The sequence below is a fragment of the Bos mutus genome, chromosome 9 (assembly GCF_027580195.1).
Source record: "Bos mutus isolate GX-2022 chromosome 9, NWIPB_WYAK_1.1, whole genome shotgun sequence".
In the NCBI taxonomy this organism is placed as follows: domain Eukaryota; kingdom Metazoa; phylum Chordata; class Mammalia; order Artiodactyla; family Bovidae; genus Bos; species Bos mutus.
This window is the reverse complement of record NC_091625.1, coordinates 67794457-67817363: the sequence shown is the minus strand read 5'-3', so window position 1 is coordinate 67817363 and position 22907 is coordinate 67794457. Positions and strand designations below refer to the sequence as shown.

At 37.7% G+C, this 22907-nt stretch overlaps 1 protein-coding gene across 1 annotated transcript in view; it reads right to left on the bottom strand.

Annotated features, from left to right (window-relative positions):
* Nucleotides 1-22907, bottom strand: part of LAMA2 (laminin subunit alpha 2) — a 707066-nt gene that overhangs the window by 37573 nt on the left and 646586 nt on the right. Inside the window, exons 52-53 of the mRNA XM_070376649.1 lie at nucleotides 9394-9532; nucleotides 4089-4209 (exon numbers count right to left, since the gene is read on the bottom strand). Of these exons, the coding sequence (XP_070232750.1) occupies nucleotides 4089-4209; nucleotides 9394-9532 (260 nt within the window). The remainder of the gene's footprint in view (nucleotides 1-4088; nucleotides 4210-9393; nucleotides 9533-22907) is intronic.

Genomic DNA, 22907 nt, shown 5'->3' with positions numbered 1-22907 from the left:
CAATCCCATCCCAAAGCTGTGTAGAAGCATAGAACTTTCTATCCATATAATCCATTCATTCATGGATTCCTGCAGCCATGCAGTCATTCACTTGTTTTATCTTTTACAACCTTGCTCCTTTCCTCTCTCCTCCTCTCTGTATTCATACTGAATCATGACAGGTACGTTCATTTCTAACTTCTTTTTCTCACTTAATATGTGGGGGTATCTCTGTCAGTAAATTTAGATTTCAATCTCACTTTTAGTAGCAGGTCATTCCATTGTAGGAATGTGCAAGGATTTATTTAAGCAACCCCCTGTAGTTGGGCATTTATAGTGCTTAAAATGTTCATTTGAAAAGTCCTGGATTTTGCTGGAGTGAAAACAAGGAATCTTTTAATGCAGGATATTTTCCCTTGCAGTGTTCCAGGCCAAGTTAAGTGACATAAATGTTGTAAAATGTATAATCTGTTTTTGATTCCAATTTTCAAATCATAGTCTTGGATAGTTCAAATAAAACTACTGTGCAGACTTTTTAATATTTATCAAATATTTCAATTTCTGCTTCATATTTTAGTTGCAAATAATTCCTGGTTACTGAAAAGTACCTTTACAGAACCATCATTTCCTCGTATACAGGCTATTCATTTTCTGGACAGTTTTCCATTCTCATGTATATATCTTTTGCATGTGGATGAGAGTCAGGCTTTGGAAGATTAAAACTCTGAGCAAAAAGAGGTCAATATGGATTCTTAGATATTAAATTCTGTATATACTTTCCTTTTTCCTATTCCCAAGCTTCTCAGGGTGGGTGTCTATGGCTACTTGCGAGTCAGAGACTGTAACTAGGCACAGTGAAGACCCCATAAGTCCTGTTCCAGTCTTTAAACCTCATAGCTCGGTGGTGATTTACTCTCTTTTCCCAAATCCCTTCGTCTCCCATCACAATGCTTTAAAATAATTTTAACTGGAGGAAGCAGCTAAAATGAATAGTTTGGTAATATCAGGATAATTAAAAATTTGTAAGTAGGATATATTTATAGACTTCCCTGGTGGCTCAGATGGTAAAGCGTCTGCCTACAATGTGGGAGACCTGGGTTGGATCCCTGGGTTGGGAAGATCCTCTGGAGAAGGAGATGGCAACCCACTCCAGTACTCTTTGCCTGGAAAATCACATGGATGGAAGAGCCTGGTAGGCTACAGTCCGTGGGGTTGCAAAGAGTTGGACACGGCTGAGCGACTTCACCTTACCTTACCTATGATATATTTACCATTTTATTTTTATTTATGTTTAAAAAATTATTTATTTATTTATTTTTGGCTGCTCTGGCTCTTTGTTGCTGCGTGCACGCTTTCTCTAGTTGCAGTGAGCTGAGGCTACTCTCGAGTTGCTGTGTGTGGGCTTCTCATTGTAGTGGCTTCTCTTATTGTGGGGCATGTGCTCTAGGGCACAGGTTCAGTAGTTGTGGCCCATGGGCTTATGCTCTGAAGCATGTGGGACCTTCCTGGACCAGGGATGGAACCTGTGTCCCCTGCATTGGCAGGCAGATTCTCAACCACTGGACCACCATGGAAGTCTGGCATTTTCTTGTTAAAAACAAACTCATTACTTTTAGAATTCCAGATGGTGACTGCAGTGATGAAATTAAAAGATGCTTGCTCCTTGGAAGAAAAGCTATGACTAACCTACACAGCATATTAAGAAGCAGAGACATTACTTTGCCAACAAAGGTTCATCTAGTCAAAGCTATGGTTTTTCCAGTAGTCATGTAGGGATGTGAGAGTTGGACTATAAAGAAAGCTGAGCACAGAAGAATTGATGCTTTTGAACTGTGGTGTTGGGGAAGACTCTTGAGAGTCACTTGGACTGAAGGGAGATCTAACCAGTCCATCCTAAAGGAAATCAGTCCTGAATATTCATTGTAAGGACTGATGCTGAAGCTGAAACTCCAACACTTTGGCCATCTGATGTGAAGAACTGACTCATTTGAAAAGACCCTGGTCCTGGGAAAGATTGAAGGAAGGAGGAGAAGGGGACAACAGATGATGAGATGGTTGGATGGCATCACCAAATAGATGGACATGAGTTTGAGCAAGCTCCGGGAGTTGGTGATGGACAGGGAAGCCAGGTATGCTGCAGTCCATGGGGTTGCAAAGAGTCAGACATGACTGAGCGACTGAACTGAATTGAAAAATGTACTAATATTCGATGATTATTATCAGATTTTATTGGGTTGATCAGTAAGTTTGCTCAGGTTTTTTGTAACATTTTATGGAAAAACCTAAACTAAATATCTGGCCAATCAATATAAGAGAGAAGAGCTGTGACTTGCGTTTCTCTCTCTTATGGGTTAGTGCCTATTGAAGAGTCGGTGCAGAATAGTCAAGTGGAATCAGGGGCTGCTAGGCTGCTGCAGCAATAAAGAAAAGATACTGAAGATAATTGATAACAGGGGACTTTGCAGTCCCATCTAAGCCAAGTCTTTTCAGATGGTTCCCACTATGTGCCATTTTCAAAGAAAAGGAGGCTTGACTTCTAAGCTGTGGACAAGATGCTAAATACTAGTGATCATGGTAGAAACTATTACTTGTTATTCGAGTAAACTCCTAACACATTCCAGAAAAAAATTAAGGTTGATAATAAAGCTATATAAAAGACAGGAAGGTAAACTAAATCTAATACAGATGACATGATAATGAGGAAAAGAAAAAAGTAGTGTTGGAAAGAAGAAAGAACCAGAAAAGAGATTAATATTAAAAAGTACATACTATGAAGTGGTGTACACGTGGAAAGATAGTTTGGAATCTTTTATAATACTGTTTTCCTAAGTTTAGTTATCGTGATAATTTTTAGAAGTACTTCAATCTTGCTTTATCATTTATGCAGAGCTAAGGCTAGGGTTGGGGCTTCCTGGTGGCTTGGTGGTAAAGAATCTGCCTGCCAGCACTGTTTACAATAGCCAGGACATGGAAGGAACCTAGATGTCCATCGGCAGACGAATGGATAAGAAAGCTGTGGTACATATACACAATGGAATATTACTCAGTTATTAAAAGAATGCATTTGAATCAGTTCTAATGAGGTGGATGAAACTGGAGCCTATTATACAGAGTGAAGCAAATCAGAAAGTAAAACACTAATACAGTATGCTGCTGCTGCTAAGTTGCTTCAGTTGTGTCCGACTCTGTGTGACCCCAGAGATGGCAGCCCACTAAGCTCCCCTGTCCCTGGGATTCTACAGGCACGAACACTGGAGTGGGTTGCCATTTCCTTCTCCAGTGCATCAAAGTGAAAAGTGAAAGTGAAGTTGCTTAGTCGTGTCCGACTCTTCGCAACTCCATGGACTGCAGCGACCCAGGCTCCTCCATTCATGGGATTTTCCAGGCAAGAGTACTGGAGTGGGATGCCATTGCCTTCTCCACCAATACAGTATATTAACGCATATATATGGAATTCAGAAAGATGGCAACGATGACCCTATATGCGAGATAGCAAAAGAGACAGAGATGTAAAGAACAGACTTTTGGACTCTGTGGGAGAAGGCAAGGGTGGGATGATTTGAGAGACTAGCATTGAAACATGTATATTATAATATGTTAAATATATCACCAGTCCAGGTTCGATGCTTGAGACAGGGTGCTCAGGGCTAGTGCACTGGGATGACCCTGAGGGATGGGATAGGGAGGGAGGTGGGAGGGGGGCTCAGGATGGGGAACACATGTACACCCATGGCTAATTCATGTCAATGTATGGCAAAAAACCACCACAATATTGTAAAGTAATTAGCTTCCAATTAAAAAAAAAAAAAGAACCTGCTTGTCAATGCAGGAGATATGGGTTCAATTCTTGGGTCAGGAAAATCCCTGGAGTAAGAAATGGCAACCCACTCCAGTATTCTTGCCTGGGAAATACCATGGACAGAGGACCCTGTTGGGCACAGTTCAAGGGGTCACAAAAGAGTTGGACACGACTTAGCGACTAAAGAACAAGACTAGAGTCAGTAGGAATTCAAAACAGATTAACAAGGACTGGTCCCCATCATAGACCCAAACTAAGTAAGTGAAATCTGGTATGAAGGTATTTAGGAAGCCATTAGGAAGAGACCAACCTCCAGTGAGCATCCTTTGGTAACACCAACATAATCAGGGCTGCTAAGTATATTGTACGGAGTTCTTGAAATTTCAATATCTTTGAGGCAACCAGAATATTTCTTCACATTTACTTCTGGCCTGTTGAAAAGTTAAATGGAAAATAAAAGCAATATCATTAGATAATGGCAATATAGAGTCTGTGACTACTGGATGCAAGCCATATGGAGCAAACTGATGCACAGGCAGGCGTATGTCTCAGACTGTGCGCTGGCGCGCACATGGACCTAGAAAACTACGCTTCCATTAGCTACTGGTTGGATAAGGGATATTAGCACCAACTTGCATAAGCAGTCTTTATGTAGCTCTTCGTTCTCTCCTTTTAAAAAATAATCTCAACTATTGCATGTAAATACAAGGTATAGAAATTAACTGACTTCTTTTGAAGTGCTTCATATGCATAATGAAATGTGTTTGTTTTTTTCCACCCAAGAGCAGACACTTGTACAGGAAAGCATAATCATACTATATAATGAAAAACATTAAATAAAATCTTGCTCAAAATTTAAAAATCTGGAAACATTTATTTTGAAAAGATAATATTTCTGCCATTGAGACTTTTTTTTGAGGGTTTAGCTGAGAATAAGATAATGTCATATTTCTCTAAAAATTTTAAGTCAAATAAAACCTGAGAAACATTCTTTTGGATTACAGTTTCAAAAAAGATACTTTAAGTTTACAAATTGACCCTAAAGTACTTATTCTGTTTTGGAGCAGTAACAAAATAAAGCAACCAAAGGACAAAACATACATTTAATTTTTCCAGTAAAGTTGAAAATGGCTTCAACACCCAAAAGACACTTGAATATTTACTTTTTGCTTACTACTTCTTAAAAAAGGATAAACATGCTAGCATGCAGTAAGTGCTTGATAAACACAAGTTAACAGGATGTTAACAGTGACACTTTTTTCATCTATAACAGCACTGTCCAGCATAACTTTCTGTGATGATAGAAATATTCTTTCCTGCACTGTCCAAATCAAATGAGCAGCCATGTATGTCTGCTGACACTTGAAAAGTAGCTCATGCCAATGAGAACCTGGATTTTTATTGCTATTTAATTTTCTTTCTTTTTCCTTTTTTGGCGACACTGCATGGCATATAAGGATCTTAGTTCCCCAACTAGGGATCAAACTCATGCTCCCTGAAGTGGGAATGCATAATCTTAAACACTGGACAGCCAGAGAAATATCATTAAAAATTTTTTTTTTCTTTAACTTAAAGCTAAATAGCCACCGTGGCTAGTGGCTACCATATTGAACGGTGCAGGTCAACAGAAATAGAAAAAGTAATACTTTTTTTTAATGTTAATAAGCAACTCTAGGGGCTTCCCCGCTGGCTCAGTGGTAAAGAAACCACCTGCAATGCAGAAGCTGCAGGAGACTCAGGTTTGATCCCTGGGTGGGGAAGATCCCCTGGAGGAAGGCATGGCAACCCACTCCAGTATTCTTGCCTGGAGAATCCCATGGACAAGGAGCCTGGTGGACTACAGTCCATAGGGTCACAAAGAATTGGACATGACTGAAGTGACTTAGCATGCATGCAAGCAAACAACTCTAAAAAGTGTCCAATCAATACCAAGATATTATACTTAGTAGGATAATGATGAACTCTCCTCACTGTCCCATGGTGGCAGGATTCCTTTTTTTGCCTTAATAAAAAACATATGACATGGGGACAAACAGGGAGGCCAGCAAATCAGACCCCTGGCAGTGTGTATCCGGTGATTTATCTCATGCTGGGTATTTGTTCTGTTTCTTTCTCTCTGGGACTGTTTTATTTTCTTTGATCATTTCCCACTTGTTCCCAAGGTCTTCCCCTTCTGTTCGGTCAGCTGGTTATTACAAAAACATGCCAGCTGGACAGTGAGAATCTTGCTTATATACTTCCTGTATAAAGTGAAGGAAGCCAGTGAACTTCATTCTCAGCATTCATTTGCTTCCTTGTTTGTTGAGAGGAGGTTTGATTTATCATGAGTTTCTCAGAGGTCTTATCAATAAAATAAATCACTCCTACAAGTTACACACTTCATTGTTTCAGGGAAATACAAAGAACCATTTCAAAACACAATGATTCAGCAAGCTCAACATTATGAAAATCACAGGGGATAAGTAATCACATATGGTGATCAGACTCCTAATGGTAACCATAGGCCTCTGTTTCCTCTGTTTGCCTCAGAGGCAAAATTACAAAGCTACACAGTGTCGTTCCAGAGCCTTATTAGCATATACTTTCATTGAAAGCCAGCCTTTGCCTTTTAGCCATCTCAGCAAACAGCACTTGACTGGTCCGTGATGAAACAACTTATTTTTCCCCACACTTTCAGTTCTATATAGTCTAGTTTCTGGTATTAAAAATCTAGCCTTTGCTTTAAAAATTTCTTTGATCAGCTGAGCTTCATTATGTCCTTTTGGGATATCTGGCACTGTTAGGTTTTCAAATACCAAAATACTCAGCTGGAACTCTAGCCAGATGGCACCAGCCTTGCACACATCTCTGGGGTTTGATCAGCCACGTACAAGGGCCTGATGCTTAAAACTTCCAGGCTAATACTGCCCGCCTGCAAATCGGAATTGAAATGCTCCTGAGAAGCTAGGATGACTGCAAACTTTCTCATCGTTAATGCAAACACTTGTTTTACATACAGTATTTCTAGAGGCTCCTTTTATCTGACTCTATACCTAAATTCTAAATAAACAAGGCAATAAAGAAGCAGCTTTGCCAAGAGGTGCAAGGGCCATGTAAACATGTGCATCTTTGCAGGCTTGCAAAAAGCAATCAGGCAGAGTAAGTATTTGGGAGCACAGTTGCTTGTTCAGCAGATAGTATAGTACCTGGGAGACCAGAGTCTGAGGTTCAACCCAGAAGATCACTTTGGTCCCCAGAACTAGATTTGTGCCCATAAACCTGACCAGCTGCCCTTGGCCTGTGCTGCTGCAAGTGTGCACTAGAGGGCACTGTGCGTGGGCGAAACAAGTCAAACTGCAGCTCTGTGATGGTGGGTAAGCAGCATCATTTTTGTAAGCAAAGGGCAGCATGAGAATCATCTCAGAATGCATTACTTGCTGGTGAAATGTACTATGAATAAAGCTGGATAGGTGTCACTCTGCTTCTGCGTCACCGCTTTATCTAAGAAGCCACATTGACCCAACCCATGCACTCGAAGAAGGCATGCATAAATTTAAATTTTACCTTGCTTTCATACTAGGTCAAAGGGAAGAGAAAAAAATGATTTACTTACAATTGCATTTTCATTTAGTAAAACCATAAACTATAATCATAAATCTTTTAAAACAGCATTTCACAGAGATCTACAAAGGAAAGTAAAATACCACAAGAAAGGGAACCAGGCATATACCCTTGACTGTAATGAAAACAGAACCCAATGGTGACCGTCTCCCACACTATGCTCCTAGAAAATTTTTATTTTGGAATTGAATTTAAAGCACTCATGTTTATCATTTTTATTAATGGAAAATGAACAAATGTTCCTGTGCAGTAATATTCATGAGTAGCTTATAAAGAGAGCTTATTGCCTTTTTGAACTTAGCTTGAACTTAATATATATAAAATAATTCATGTCCATCACATCTTTCGCACTTTATCATAAGAAGATCTTGCCTGTGGGCAATTACAGCTACAAATGCATGGCTCCTTGAATAGTCACAAATATATGTCTCACAAATAAATGTCTAAAGATTGTTTTGAAATAATGTGTCATACCACAGAAATATTATAATTATGAAATGCTATACTGTGGAAGTAAAAAAAAAACATTGTGGTAATAAAGACTCACTAGGTATGTAGTCTGCAAACTATTTAATAATACATAAATCCATCTCAGTTAAATTAACATATACACTTTTGTGGATAATTCCTAAAAATCACTTTATGGTAATTAAAACTACATTACCACCAGAATAGATGATGCCATCTTTGGGTAGCCTGATTTTGGCTACATTTAATTCACTCATAGAGAATTTAGTTAGTAATCTGGCAAAGTAAATCTTAGACTTGAACAATTTGCTAGATCCCCAGTATTTAAATAGTATCTGGAACATAGTAGTTGCTTATCAAACACCTGTTGAATGAATAAACAGATTTTGGAGTAATAACTATGCCACTCTTCAAATACATTGAATCTGCAATAATTTTTCTGACCAGACATTTAAAATCTAAATTCCTAACACAAATACAATATCATGTGGATGAACGCAGAGCCAGTTTATCTGCATTAAGCTTATCAAATTATACACTTGATAAACTGAACTGGTGTCTGGTTTATGAATTTAGATACAGAAAGAAACACAAACCTCAGTTTGCATGCTCAATATCATGAATGAGACTGAAGTTCTACTGCTTGTTTGAGAAATATGAAAAGAACTGACCATCGTACTTTTCAGTTATTCTGAGACCATTCTAATTGTAATGTGTCTTTTTAGTGTAGAAACACCTAGGCAGGACGTTTGTACTAGCAAACTAAACAAAATAAAATGTAAAAATCTGGTGGTCTATATTTATAGTAAATTCTTATGGTTTGGCCAAATCAATTCATCCCATCCAAATTAGATTCAATTAACTTTTATTGAGCACCAAGTATTCTACAACTTTTATTTCTTATAGGCTGTTTTGTAACAAGCAGGAGATTAATGAAATATCACATGAAATATTTTCTGACACTTTTTAATTACTTCTATTTATTTTGGAATTAATTAAACTATTAAACTAAATACATCTCCCTATCCTGCTATCTAAAAAATATATGTGAAGTTTTGAAAAATATTGACATGGGCAAGAACAACTAATACTGCTTCAGCATCAAGTACATGGGAAAGTTCCATTACACTATTATCATGCTCGTGCTTAGCCATGAAATAGGTTACACTCACAGTATCCTGGAACACTGACTAATTTTCAGAACACTCAGCAAAGTCAGTGCACCATTATCTCTGGTGAATGTACAGCAGAAAGGCAATTACATTCAACTCCAGTTTCCACCTTTAATAACTTTTATAATTCTTTTTATCTCGTGACTGACTCTAAAGGTAACAGTGATTCCCATCTACCTCTTCAATAAAGATATCAAATTAATCTATGTTTTTTAAATCCTGGTATTAACATGTAGCACAATTTTTTAGATTAGGCATTTTCTGCAACTAAAGGTTATATGATACTCCTGTTATAATTAAACTTCAGAACTCTATTGAGCATAGTGACCATTTAATTAAAACGTAATCCTTAGCCCTAAATATACATCAAATTACCTCAAGTTCCTCAGCGTTGGCAGACCACCAAAATATATTTTGTCATCTGCTTTCAAGTCAAGACCGAAGTTGTTCCCAGGAGATGAAGTTGCTATGTTCTCCTCCTGGTTAGTATCAATATCTACAATTGATATGTTGGCTGCAAAGGAAGGAGAAAGTTTCACATTTTATTTGAGCAATACCAACCACATCTATATTAGTTCTGTTTCTTCAAGATACTTTTACTTTAATTCTCAAATTAACACTATAACTATATACAGCTATTTAATAATTGCAGAAACTACAACATCAATAAAATACATTGTTATATGATCCACAAAGAAAGCATGAAAATAGTAGCCTGAACACAAACCAGTCAAGATAAAATAAAAATGTTTAGATGGACAACAGAGAACTCATTGACACAGTTTTCCATAATACAAGTAGTTAGAAAATAAAATTAATATGTAATTAATGATAAGCAAATTGCCAACATCCGTTGGATCATTGAAAAAGCAAGAGAGTTCCAGAAAAACATCTGTTTTTGCTTTATTGACTATGTCAAAGCCTTTGACTGTGTGGATCACAATAAACTGTGGAAAATTCTGAAAGAGATAGGAATACCTGACCACCTGACCTGTCTCTTGAGAAACCTATATGCAGGTCAGGAAGGAATAGTTCGAACTGGACATGGAACTGGTTCCAAATAGGAAGAGGAGTATGTCAAGGCTGTGTATTGTCACCCTGCTTATTTAACTTCTATGCAGAGTACATCATGAGAAATGCTGGGCTGGAAGAAGCACAAGCTGGAATCAAGATTGCCGGGAGAAATATCAATAACCTCAGATATGCAGATGACACCACCCTTATGGCAGAAAGTGAAGAGGAACTCAAAAGCCTCTTGATGAAAGTGAAAGTGGAGAGTGAAAAAGTTGGCTTAAAGCTCAACATTCAGAAAACGAAGATCATGGCATCTGGTCCTATCACTTCATGGGAAATAGATGGGGAAACAGTGGAAACAGTGTCAGACTTTATTTTTTTGGGCTCCAAAATCACGGCAGATGGTGACTGCAGCCATGAAATTGAAAGACGCTTACTCCTTGGAAGAAAAGTTATGATCAACCTAGATAGCATATTGAAAAGCAGAGACATTACTTTGCCAACAAAGGTCCATGTAGTCAAGGTTATGGTTTTTCCAGTGGTCATCTATGGATGTGAGAGTTGGACTGTGAAGAAAGCTGAGCACTGAAGAATTGATGCTTTTGAACTGTGGTGTTGGAGAAGACTCATGAGAGTCCCTTGGACTGCAAGGAGATCCAACCAGTCCATTCTAAAGGAGATCGGCCCTGGCATTTCTTTGGAAGGAATGAATCTAAAGCTGAAACTCCAGTACTCTGGCCACCTCATGTGAAGAGTTGACTCACTGGAAAAGACTCTGATGCTGGGAGGGATTGGGGGCAGGAGGAAGAGGGGACGGCAGAGGATGAGATGGCTGGATGGCATCACCGACTCGATGGACCTGAGTTTGAGTGAGCTCCAGGAGATGGTGGGAGGCCTGGCGTGCTGCGGTTCATGGGGTCGCAAAGAGTCGGACACGATTGAGCGACTAAACTGAACTGAATGATAAGATAAATATTTAACTAGAAATCAGACTGTGAATTAGAAATAAACACAATTTGTGATTCTGTCTGTACATTTCAGTATCCACAGAAGTACTTTGGCTGAGGCTCATCCCTAGAGGAATGAGGATGAGGTGGTTGTGCCTGGATGTGGAGAGATGGGAATGTTTGATTTTGCAAAATGACAGGATCCACATCCATTGTTTTTTTTTTTTTAATTTTATTTTATTTTTAAACTTTACATAATTGTATTAGTTTTGCCAAATATCTGTTTCAAGAGAGGTACAGTTTTCATTGTTTATTGCTTTTCTCTCAGGTCTCTAAATGTACTTCCAATATGATGAGGATAAGAATTTAGAAATAGAAAGGAAAAAGGAAAAAAAGAGAGACTCTTCTCTGTTTAAACTGCTTTGTTCAGAGAGCAGATGTGAACACTTTATCTCACTGATTTTTACCCTCTTTATTCTTAAGAGTCAGTCTAGGTTCTCTCTGAATTATGTGGTATCTCACCATAATATTTGCCTAGGCCCAACCTTTAACTGCTTCATATATTTTGGATCCTTGATGCATATTGAGGCATTGGTTCATTAACAAGACAAATTTGGCCTCTAAATCTCTGCCCGATATAACATCTGAATTAGCAAGGGTCTAAAAATGGCCACTTGAACCAATGGGTTTTAAGGGCATTTCAAAGTGTTTATTCTTTGGAGCATTAGTTTCTTGGATATTGCTGGATCAAATAAATATGACAAACACTAGTTAAGCAAATTTAAACACAGATCTTAATTTTATGGCTGCTCAGATCTTGCAACATACTAATATGAAAAGTAATGCTCCAAAAAAGGGACACAGAACAAGAAGTATTTCTCAAGTTTGTTTGACCTTGAAATATTATTATTTTCTCCCAACTCACCATTTTTTAGAAGAGTGTTCTTTGAAAAATAAAGAGAAATATCAAACTCCAAAATTCCATTGTAATCTGTAGCCCTTCCATTTCAAAAGGAAGTATCCTCAGTAAAACCAAACATAACTACCTTAAAAAATATCCAAAATAAAATACCCAAACCTATTAACACCTCAGATCCTCGAAGAATTTTATAAAGATAAACAAAAAAAATTACTTAAAAAATAAGTGCCTAATTAGAAATTATTAAGCAAGTTAAGATTTAAAAAGTTAATTACTTTCTAGCACATATCAATTTCATATTTACATATCTTTTTCACCAGACTGGTGGCTAAGATAAAAAAGATTTATAAAAATGTTTCAAAACTTTTAATACATATATATATTTTTTTAATCCAGATCAGCAAAGAAGTTTTCACATAGGGCTGTTGACTGGAATGTGAAAATAGCCTTTTTTCTATAGACCTGGTATACATTTTAATAATGTCTGTGAAAATGAGATGTCTCTTTATCATAGGCAAGTCAGTGACTGGAGGTAGTTTTCCTCCTTATCCCTGAGTGAATATATACATTTTTAGAAATCATTCTAAGAAAAACTGATTAAAAAGCAGAAACACAATTGAAGTGAAACTCACTGGTCCACTGAAGTATTAGCTTCGGTATTGAGACATAGGATGGCATATTTTTACTGATTTAAAGAAAGGGTTCTACTCTGTCCTTCATGAGTGACAGCTATGGAGTGGGTTCTGCTATGGAATGCTAACACTTGCTTTTATTCCTTGCCCTATTTCTTTCCCTTACAGAATAGCAATTAACATAAAATTTTAGAGTTGATGAGTTCAGACATCATTTATGGATAAACAGGGAATTAAGGGTTTTATTCAATACTAGACACACAGTGGGAACTTAACAAGTATTTTATAGTCAATACTGAGTTGTTATAAAGGAGTTGTTTTCACTTTGGCAGTTCTTTTCTTCTTTTAGTCCATTGAAAATCTAAATGATCAATTTTGCGTCCATATCAATGCACTTTGGGGGACATAGGGCACCTCTATTAGTGACTGTGGTTCTACTAACTGACTCAGAAGGTGGGAGTGCTTCCTGAAAAAGACAGTTTGAACTTCAAGGGACAGTGGTTTTACAAACTAGCTGAGGATAACTTGTGTAAAACAAATAATCAGGTATCTGAAAAGGAGCAATAGCCTTACTTGAATTTCTATCTCACTACTCCATGGATTCTGACCTTGCTAAAACCCACAGTGTCCTCCCTACATCCAAACCCTATCCTTTGGTCCTTACCTTAATCCAAATCTGTGCAGTATGTGAGGTTAATATTTCCATCCTTCTAGAATTTTCCTCCTTCGACTTCCATGATACCAACTTCTCAGTTTCTCTTGCCTTTCCAACCTCATTCTCAGTCTCCTTCCCTGGAACCCTACTTTTCTGAACACTTCTGAAATGTTGACAGTCACCAGAGTGCTTTCAGTTGGCTATTTGTCAGGTTTCAGCTATCTGGGTAGCCTCAAGTTTATATTTCCTTACTATATGTTGACCACTCAGAAATAAACATACCTGGACCTGATTTTTGCCTAAAAATCCACATTCAGCAGGTGATTCATTATATACCTCCCCAGCTGATATTCTGAATTAAAATGGTTATCTTTTTACTCCCAGATCTGTATTATTTATTTTATCTGGTAACACTAAGACCCCTACCCAATCTCCTAATTAGACAGTCATCTTTTCTCCTCACCATTCTATATCTTACCAATCAACAGCCCTACTAATTTCATCTAAATAACTCTATTATCTGTTCTCTTTAAACGATTATTTATTTTATTTTTCAATGTGTTGCATGGCTTTATGAGCTTCCCTGGTGGCTCAGTAGTAAAGAATCCACCTGCCAGGATTTGATCCCTGGGTCAGGAAGATCCCCTGGAGAAGGAAATAGAAACCCACTCTACTATTCTTGTCTAGAAAATCCCAAGGACAGAGGAGCCTGGGGGCTATAGCCTGGGGGGTGGCAAAAAGCCAAACATGACTAAGTGACTGAGCACACACGCACGCATGCCTATAGGAACTCAATTCCCTGATGTGGGACTGAACCCAGCCATAGCAGTGAAAGCCTGGAATCCTAACTATTAGGCCACCAGGGAACTCACTGTTCTATTTTAAAACACTTTTATCAATGTAAAACTGACATGGTATAATTTGTCCATGTTTAAAATATACAGTTTTACAAGTTTTGAGATCTCTATACATCCATGAAATGCTGCTGCTGCTGCTAAGTCGCTTCAGTCATGTCCGACTCTGTGCGACCCCATAGATGGCAGCCCACCAGGCTCCCCATCCCTGGGATTCTCCAGGCAGGAACACTGGAGTGGGTTGCCATTTCCTTCTCCAATGCATGAAAGTGAAAAGTGAAAGTGAAGTCGCTCAGTCGTGTCCGACGCTTCTCGACCCCATGGACTGCAGCCTACCAGGCTCCTCTGTCCATGGGATTTTCCAGGCAAGAGTACTGGAGTGGGGTGCCATTGCCTTCTCCATCCATGAAATGATCACAGTCAAAAAACTGAGCATGTCAATCACTCCAGTAGTTTCCCTAAGTCTCTTTGTCATCCTTCCTTCCACTGTCCCTCCCTATGAAGCCCTATCCACAAATATCCTCTAGCTGCTTACTGTGACTATATGTTAGTCTGTGTTTTCTTTTTTTTCCTAATTTTATTTTATTTTTAAACTTTACATAATTGTATTAGTTTTGCCAAATATCAAAATGAATCCGCCACAGGTATACATGTGTTCCCCATCCCGAACCCTCCTCCCTCCTCCCTCCCCATACCATCCCCCTGGGCCATCCCAGTGCACCAGCCCCAAGCATCCAGGTTCGATGCACGATGCTGGATGCTTGGGGCTAGTCTGTGTTTTCTATATATTTTTTATATAAATGTACTTTTTTGTCTGACTTCTTTTACTCAGAAAAATTATTTTGCTCTTAATCTATTTTGTGTGGATATTAATAGCTCATTATTTTCTTTTATCACTAAACAATATTCCATTGTATGGATATACACCGATTTGTATATCCATTCAACGGCTGATGAATGTTTGCACTGTTTTTTGTTTTTTTGAGTATCACAAATAAAGGTGCTATAAATTTCCTGGTACAAGTCTCTCTATGCATATATACTTTCACAAATCTTGGGTGAGTATTTAGGAGTGGAATGGTTGTTTCATATGACATGTCTATATTAAACCTTTAAAGAAAGTGCCAACCTGTTTTCCAATGTGGCTGTACCATTTTTACATCCTTGTCAGCAGTGCATAAGAATTCCACTTGCTTGACATCCTTGCCAGCCCTGGGTATGTTCAGTCTTTTTAATTATAGACATTCTAGTAACCGTATAGTGGTATCACACTGTGGATTCATTTTGCATTTCTCTGCTGTCAAATCCCACTGCAACTCTTATTTCAAGCCATCATTTATCTCCTGTCTGAACTATTATTGTTCTTAATTGGTCACTCTGCCTCCAGTTTAATCTTCTGAAAATTTACTTTTCTTATTTCTCCTCTCTCTGATTATTTCCTTATAGCTCCCTTTGTGGGGCCTTCCTTTACTATACTGCTTCGATATTGCTGTTTGCTCCAGGGCTTTGGATAATCTTATCCTAGATATGACTGGTTTTTCTCATCTCTATTAAGCTACAACTATTTAAAACATAATGCTTCGCAGCCATCCATCTTTCCCCTAGAACTCTGTTAATCCTCAGATACACATAATGAATTGCCTGTCAATTACATGGCTTCCTTAGGTTGCTAAAGACACTAAGAGTTCCTTTAATACAAAATGTCTAAAATAAAGCTTTTCTAAGCTTTAAAAAAGCTAATAAAGCTCTAATAAAGCTTTTCTAAAGTTCTTTTCTAAAATCTATGTTTATTCTTGCATCCAATTGCTTGGTAAATGGCACTGATATTTTTTGTTCTCAATTTAGAAATTAAAGCTTCTCAATTTAGAAAAGCTTAATATCTTTCAGCTCCATTCTTTCCTATTCATTCTCATAGTTTCATTCTCCTTGCTCTTCCACTGGTTTTCCTACAGATTGCAACAGCATCTGAAATTGTCACCAATCCACCCTCCAAGTTGCTGCTAAAGAAACTTCACTAAAACACAAATCTGGTAGTATCACACTCTTGATTAAAACTCTTAGTAGTTCTTTCCCTATAGCTTTCAGGAAGAGTTGAAACTCCTTACAGTAAGTCCCCTACATACAAACCTTCAAGCTGTGAACTTTCACAGATGCAAACGTGTGTATGCGTGTGCAATCACATAAGTTAATTCATGTGTATAGTGTACGTCATGTGTGTGCATCCACTACCAGTAGTTGTGGTCTTGTGACTTTACTGTACAGTACTGTATAGAGTACAGCAGTGCAACATCTTTATTTCAAGCTCTGAACATGTGCCATCAGTGTCAGGCGTGAATGAAATTGCAGCTTGCCCTCTCCTCTGTCTCCAATTGTTGACACACTTCAGCTCTACCATCTCCCACCTCTTTTCCCTCCAGTCAGTAAATCTTTGTGCCTGTTCACTTGATGCCAGCCCCTGTATGCCAGCTGCTGTACTGTACCACTGTACTTTTCAAGGTTCTGTACTGTAAGGTTAAAAATATTTTTTTTTTTGTATTTTTTATGTACTATTTGTGTGAAAAGTAACATAAACTAATTACAGTACAGCACCACATAGCCAACTGTGTTGGCTGGGTATCTAGGCTAACTTTTTTGTACTTACAAACAAGTTGGACTTACAAATGTGCTCTTGGAAGAGAACTTGTTTGTATGTAGGACAATTACTATAGTTCAGCTCAGGCCAGTGCTAGGTCACTTCAGTTATGTCCAACTCTTTGCGATGCTATGGACCATAATAAGCCAGCTGTCTCTGTCCATGGGATTCCCCAGGCAAGAATACTAGAGTGGAGAGAACAAGATGGCAGAGGAGTAGGTGGACATGGAGTACATCTCTCTCCAAGGATACACCAGGAATACACCTTCAGACACAATACACTCTCCAGCTGAGAGTGGACAAGAGTACCTGACCAGGGGAAAAGAATATATTAAATCATGCAAAACTTGAGATCAAGCCCTGAGCCTTTGGAGTGGGAGCACTGACTCCAAGACCCTAGACTACCAGAGAACTAATCCTAGAGAGTATCAAATTGTAAGAAATCACACAAAGGAAAACACTTGAATACAAGACCTGGTATCACCCAACTACCAATAGCACCCTGTGAAGGACGCCTCATCTAAACAACAAACAAAACAAAAATACAAACCCAGTCATCATTAGACAGGATTACCAACTCACTCAGCCTTGCGCATCAGAGGAAAAACAAACAAACAAAAACTCAGCACAAATCTCACCCTATACAAAGCTTACATAAACCAGTGGACCAACCTTAGGAGGGCAGAAACCAAAAGAAAGAAAGAATTCAACCTTGAAGTCTGGGAAAAGGAGACCTCAAACACAATAAGTTAAAAAAAAGTAATGAAAAGGCAGAGAGATACTACACAAATGAAGAAACAAACTAGAAACACAGAAGTCCAAATAAATGAAGAGGAAATAGGCAAACTACTTGAAAAAGAATTCAGAATAATAATAATAGTAAAGATGATAAAAAAAACCTTGAAAACAAAATGGAGAAAATGCAAGAATCAATTAACAAAGACCTAGAAGAATTAAAGAATTAACATACAGAGACAAACAACACAATTACCTAAATTAAAAATAGTCTAGAAGGAATCAATAGAAGAATAGCTGAAGCAGAAGAATGAATCAGTAAGCTGAAAGATAAAATGGTGGAAATAATTTCTGCTGAGCAGAATAAAGTAAAAAGAATGAAAAGAACTGAGGATAGTCTCAGAGACCTCTGGGACAATATCAAATGCACCAACATTCGGATTATAGGGGTCCCAGAAGAAGAAGAGAAAAAGAAAGGATATGAGAAAAATTTTAAAGAGATTATAGTTGAAAATTTTCCCAACATGGAAAAGGAAATAGTCAATCAAGTCCAAGAGGCACAAAGAGTCCCATACAGGATAAACCCAAGGAGAAATACAACAATACACATACTAATCAAACTAACAAAGACTAAACACAAAGAAAGAATATTAAAAGCAGCAAGGGAGAAGAAACAATATACAAGGGACACCCCATATGCTTAACAGCTGATCTTTCAGCAGAAACTCTGCGGGCAAGAAGTGAATGGCAGTATATATTTAAAGTACTGAAAGAGAAAAATCTACAACCAATATTATTGTACCTGGCAAGGATCTCATTCAAAATTGATGGAAAGATAAAAAGCTATTCAGAAAAGCAAAAGTCAAGAGAATTCAGTACCACCAAACCAGCTTTACAACAAATGTTAAAGGGACTCATATAGTCAAGACATACAAAGAAGAAAAATGATCTACAAAATCAACCCAAAACAATAAAGAAAATGGCAATAAAAACATATATATCAATAATTATTTCATATGTAAATGGATTAAATGCTCCAACCAAAAGACACAGACTGGCTGAATGGATACAAAAACAAGACCCATATATATGCTGTCTACAAGAAACCCACTTCAGACCTAAAGACACATATGGACTGAAAGTGAGAGGATGGAAAAATATATTCCATGCAAACAGGAAGCAAAAGAAAGCTGGAGTAGCAGTCTTCATATCAAAATAGACCTTAAAATAAAATAAAATAAAATATCTCTTGTAATCACAAGAGATAAGGAAGGGCACTACATAATGATCAAGGGATCAATCCAAGAGGAAGACATAACAATTGCAAATACCTATGCACCCAACATAGAAGCATTTCAATACATAAGACAAACACTAATAGACATAAAAGGAGAAACTGATAGTAACACAACAATGGTAGGAGACTTTAACACTCCACCACACCAATGGACAGATCATCAAAACAGAAAATTAATGAGGAAACACAAGTCTTAAATGATACATTAGATGAGATGGATCTCATTGATATCTTCAGGACATTGCATCCAAATGCAGAAGAATACATCTTCTTCTCAAGTGCACATGGAACATTCTCCAGGATAGACCACATCTTGGGTCACAAATCAAACCTCAGTAAATTTAAGAAAATTGAATTCATATCAAGCATATTCTCCAACCACAACACTATAAGACTAGATGTCAATTACAAGAAAAAAATTGTAAGAAACACAAATACATGGAGAGTAAACAACACATTTCTAGATAACCAACAGGTTACTGAAGAAATCAAAAAACTTCTAGAAACAAATGACAATGAAAACACGACAACTCAAAACCTGTGGGATGCAGCAAAAGCAGTTCTAAGAGGGAAGTTTATAGCAATACAATCCTACCTCAAGAAACAAGAAAAACATCATATAGACAGCCTAATTTCACACCTAAAACAACTGGAAAAAGAAGAACAAAAACACCCCAAAATTACTAGAAAGAAATCATAAATATCTGAGCAGAAATAAATGAAAAAGAAATTAAGGAAACAATAGTAAAGATTAATAAAACTAAAAGCTGGTTCCTTGAGAAGATAAACAAATTGACAAACCATTAGCCAGACTCATCAAGAAAAAAAGAGAGAAGAATCAAATCAACAAAATTAGAAATGAAAAAGGAGAGGTTACAACAGACAATGCAGAAATGCAAAGGATTATAAGAGACTATTATGAACAACTATAAGGCAATAAAATGGATAACCTGGAAGAAATGGACAGATTCTTAGAAAAGTTCACTCTTTCAAGACTGACCCAGGAAGAAATAGAAATTATGAACAACCCAATTACAAGCACTGAAATTGAAGCTGTGATCAAAAATCTCCCAAAAACCATGAGCCCAGGACCAGATGGCTTCATAGGAGAATTCTATCAAACATTTAGAGAAGAGCTAATGCCTTAAAAAAACTGCAGAGGAAGGAACATTTCCAAACTCATTCTACGATGCCACTATCATCCTGATACCAAAACCAGGCAAAGAGAACAGAAAAAAAGAAAACTAGAGGCCAATATCTCTGATGAACATAGATGCAAAAATCCTCAACAAAATTTTAGCAAACAGAATTCAGCAACACATCAAAAAGCTCATTCACCATGATCAAGTTGGGTTTATTCCAGGAATGCAAGGATTCTTCAATATACACAAATCAATCAATGTGATATACCATATTAACAAATTGAAAGATAAAAATCATATGATCATCTCAATAGATGTAGAAAAAGCTTTTGACAAAATTCAGCACCCATTTACGATTAAAACTCTTCAAAAAAATGGGCATAGAAGGAACCTACCTCAACATAGTAAAGGCCATATATGATAAGCCTATAAAAAACATTATTCTCGATGGTGAAAACACAGCATTCCCCCTAAGATCAGGAACAAGACCAGGGTGTTCACTTTTACCACTATTATTCAACATAGTTTTGGAAGGCCTAGCTACAGCAATCAAAGAAGAAAAAGAAGTAAAAGAATCCAGATCGGAAAAGAAATAAAGCTCTCACTGTTTGCAGATGACATGATACTGTACATAGAAAACTCTAACGATAGTACCAGAAAATTACTAGAGCTAATCAGTGAATTTAGCAAAGTTGCAGGATACAATATCAATTACAGATATCACTTGCATTTCTATATACTAACAATGAAAAATCAGAAAGAAAAATTAAGAAATCAATACCATTCACCACTGAAACAAAAAGAATTAAACATCTAGGAATAAACTTACCTAAGAAAACAAAAGAACTGTACACAAAAAAGTATAAGGCACTAATGAAAGAAATCAAAGATGGCATAAACAGATGGTGAGATATTCCATGTTCTTGGGTAGGAAGAATCAATATTGTGAAAATGACTATACTACTAAATGCAATCTACAGGTTCAATGTGACCTCTATCAAATTACCAATGGCATTTTTCACAGAACTAGAACAAAAATTTCACAATTCATATGGAAACACGGGAGACCCAAAAGAGCCAAAGCAGTCTTGAGAAAGAACAAGGGAGCTGGAGAAATCAACCTTCCTGACTTCAGATTTCACTACAAAGCTACAGTAATCAAGACAGTATGGTACTGGCACAAAAACAGAAACAGAGACCAGTGGAACAGGACAGAAAGTCCAGAAATAAACCCATGCACCTATGGGTACCTTATTTTTGACAAAGGAGGCAAGAATATACAACGGGGCAAAGACACCTCTTCAATAAATGGTGCTGGGAAAACTGGACAGCTACATGTAAAAGAATGACATTAGAACACTTCCTAACACCACACACAAAGATAAACTCAAAATGGATTAAAGACCTAAATTTAAGACCAGAAACTATAAAGCTCTTAGAGGAAAACACAGGCAGAACACTCGATGACATAAACCAAAGCAATATCCTCTATGACCCACCTCCTAGAGTAATGGAAATAAAAACAAAAGGAAACAAGTGGGACCTGATTAAACTTAAAAACTTTGCACAGCAAAGGAAACTATAAGCAAGATGAAAAGACAGCCCTAAGAATGGGAGAAAATAATAGTAAGTGAAACAACTGACAAAGGATTCATTTCCAAAATATACAAGCCACTCATACCAGAAAAACAAACAATCCAATCAAAAAGTGGGAAAAAGACCTAAACAGATATTTCTCCAAAGAAGACATTCAGATGGCTAACAGACACATGAAAAGATGCTCAACATCACTCATTATTAGAGAAATGCAAATCAAAACTAAAATGAGATATCACTTCACACCGGTAAGAATCAGTTCAGTTCAGTCGCTCAATCATGTCCGACTCTTTGTGACTCCATGAATCGCAACACGCCAGGCCTCCTTGTCCAACGCCAACTGCCAGAGTCTACCCAAACCCATGTACATTGAGTCAGTGATGCCATCCAACCATCTCATCCTCTGTCATCCCCTTCTCCTGTCCTCAATCTTTCATCAGGGTCTTTTCAAATCAGTCAGCTCTTCGCATCAGGTGGTCAAAGTATTGGAGTTTCAGCTTCAGCATCAGTCCTTCCAATGAACACCCAGGACTGATCTCCTTTAGGATGGACTGGTTGGATCTCCTTGCCATCCAAGGGATTCTCAAGAGCCTTCTCCAACACCACAGTTCAAAAGCATCAATTCTTTGGCGCTCAGCCTTCTTCACAGTCCAACTCTCCAACATTCATACATGACTACTGGAAAAAAATAGCCTTGACTAGATGGACCTTTGTTGACAAAGTAATGTCTCTGCTTTTTAATATGCTATCTAGGTTGGTCATAACTTTCCTTCCAAGGAGTAAGCATCTTTTAATTTCATGGCTGCAATCACCATCTGCAGTGATTTGGGAGCCCCCCAAAATAAAGCCAGCCACTGTGGCCATCATCAAAAAGTCTACAAACAATAAATGCTGGAGAGGGTGTGGAGAAAAGGGAACACTTGCACTGTTGGTAGGAATGTAAACTGATATAGCCACTATGGAAAATGGTATGGCGATTCCTTAAAAAACGAAGAATAAAACTACCATATGACCCAGATGGCATCACTGACTCGATGGATGTGAGTCTCAGTGAACTTCGGGAGTTGGTGATGGACAGGGAGGCCTGGCGTGCTGCGATTCATGGGGTCGCAAAGAGTCGGACACGACTGAGCGACTGATCTGATCTGATCTGATGACCCAGAAATCTCACTCCTAGGCATATACCCTGAGGAAACCAAAATTGAAAAAAACACATGTACCCCATTGTTCACTGTAGCACATTTACAATAGCTAGAACATGGAAGCAACCTAGATGTCCATTGACAGATGAATGGATAAAGAAGTTGTGGTACATATACACAGTGGAATACTCAGCCATAAAAGGGAACACATTTGAGTCAGTTCTGATGAAGTGGATGAACCTAGAACCTATTACACAGAGTGAAGTGAGTCAGAAAGAGAAAGAGAAATACTGTATTCTAATACATACATACGGAATCTAGAAG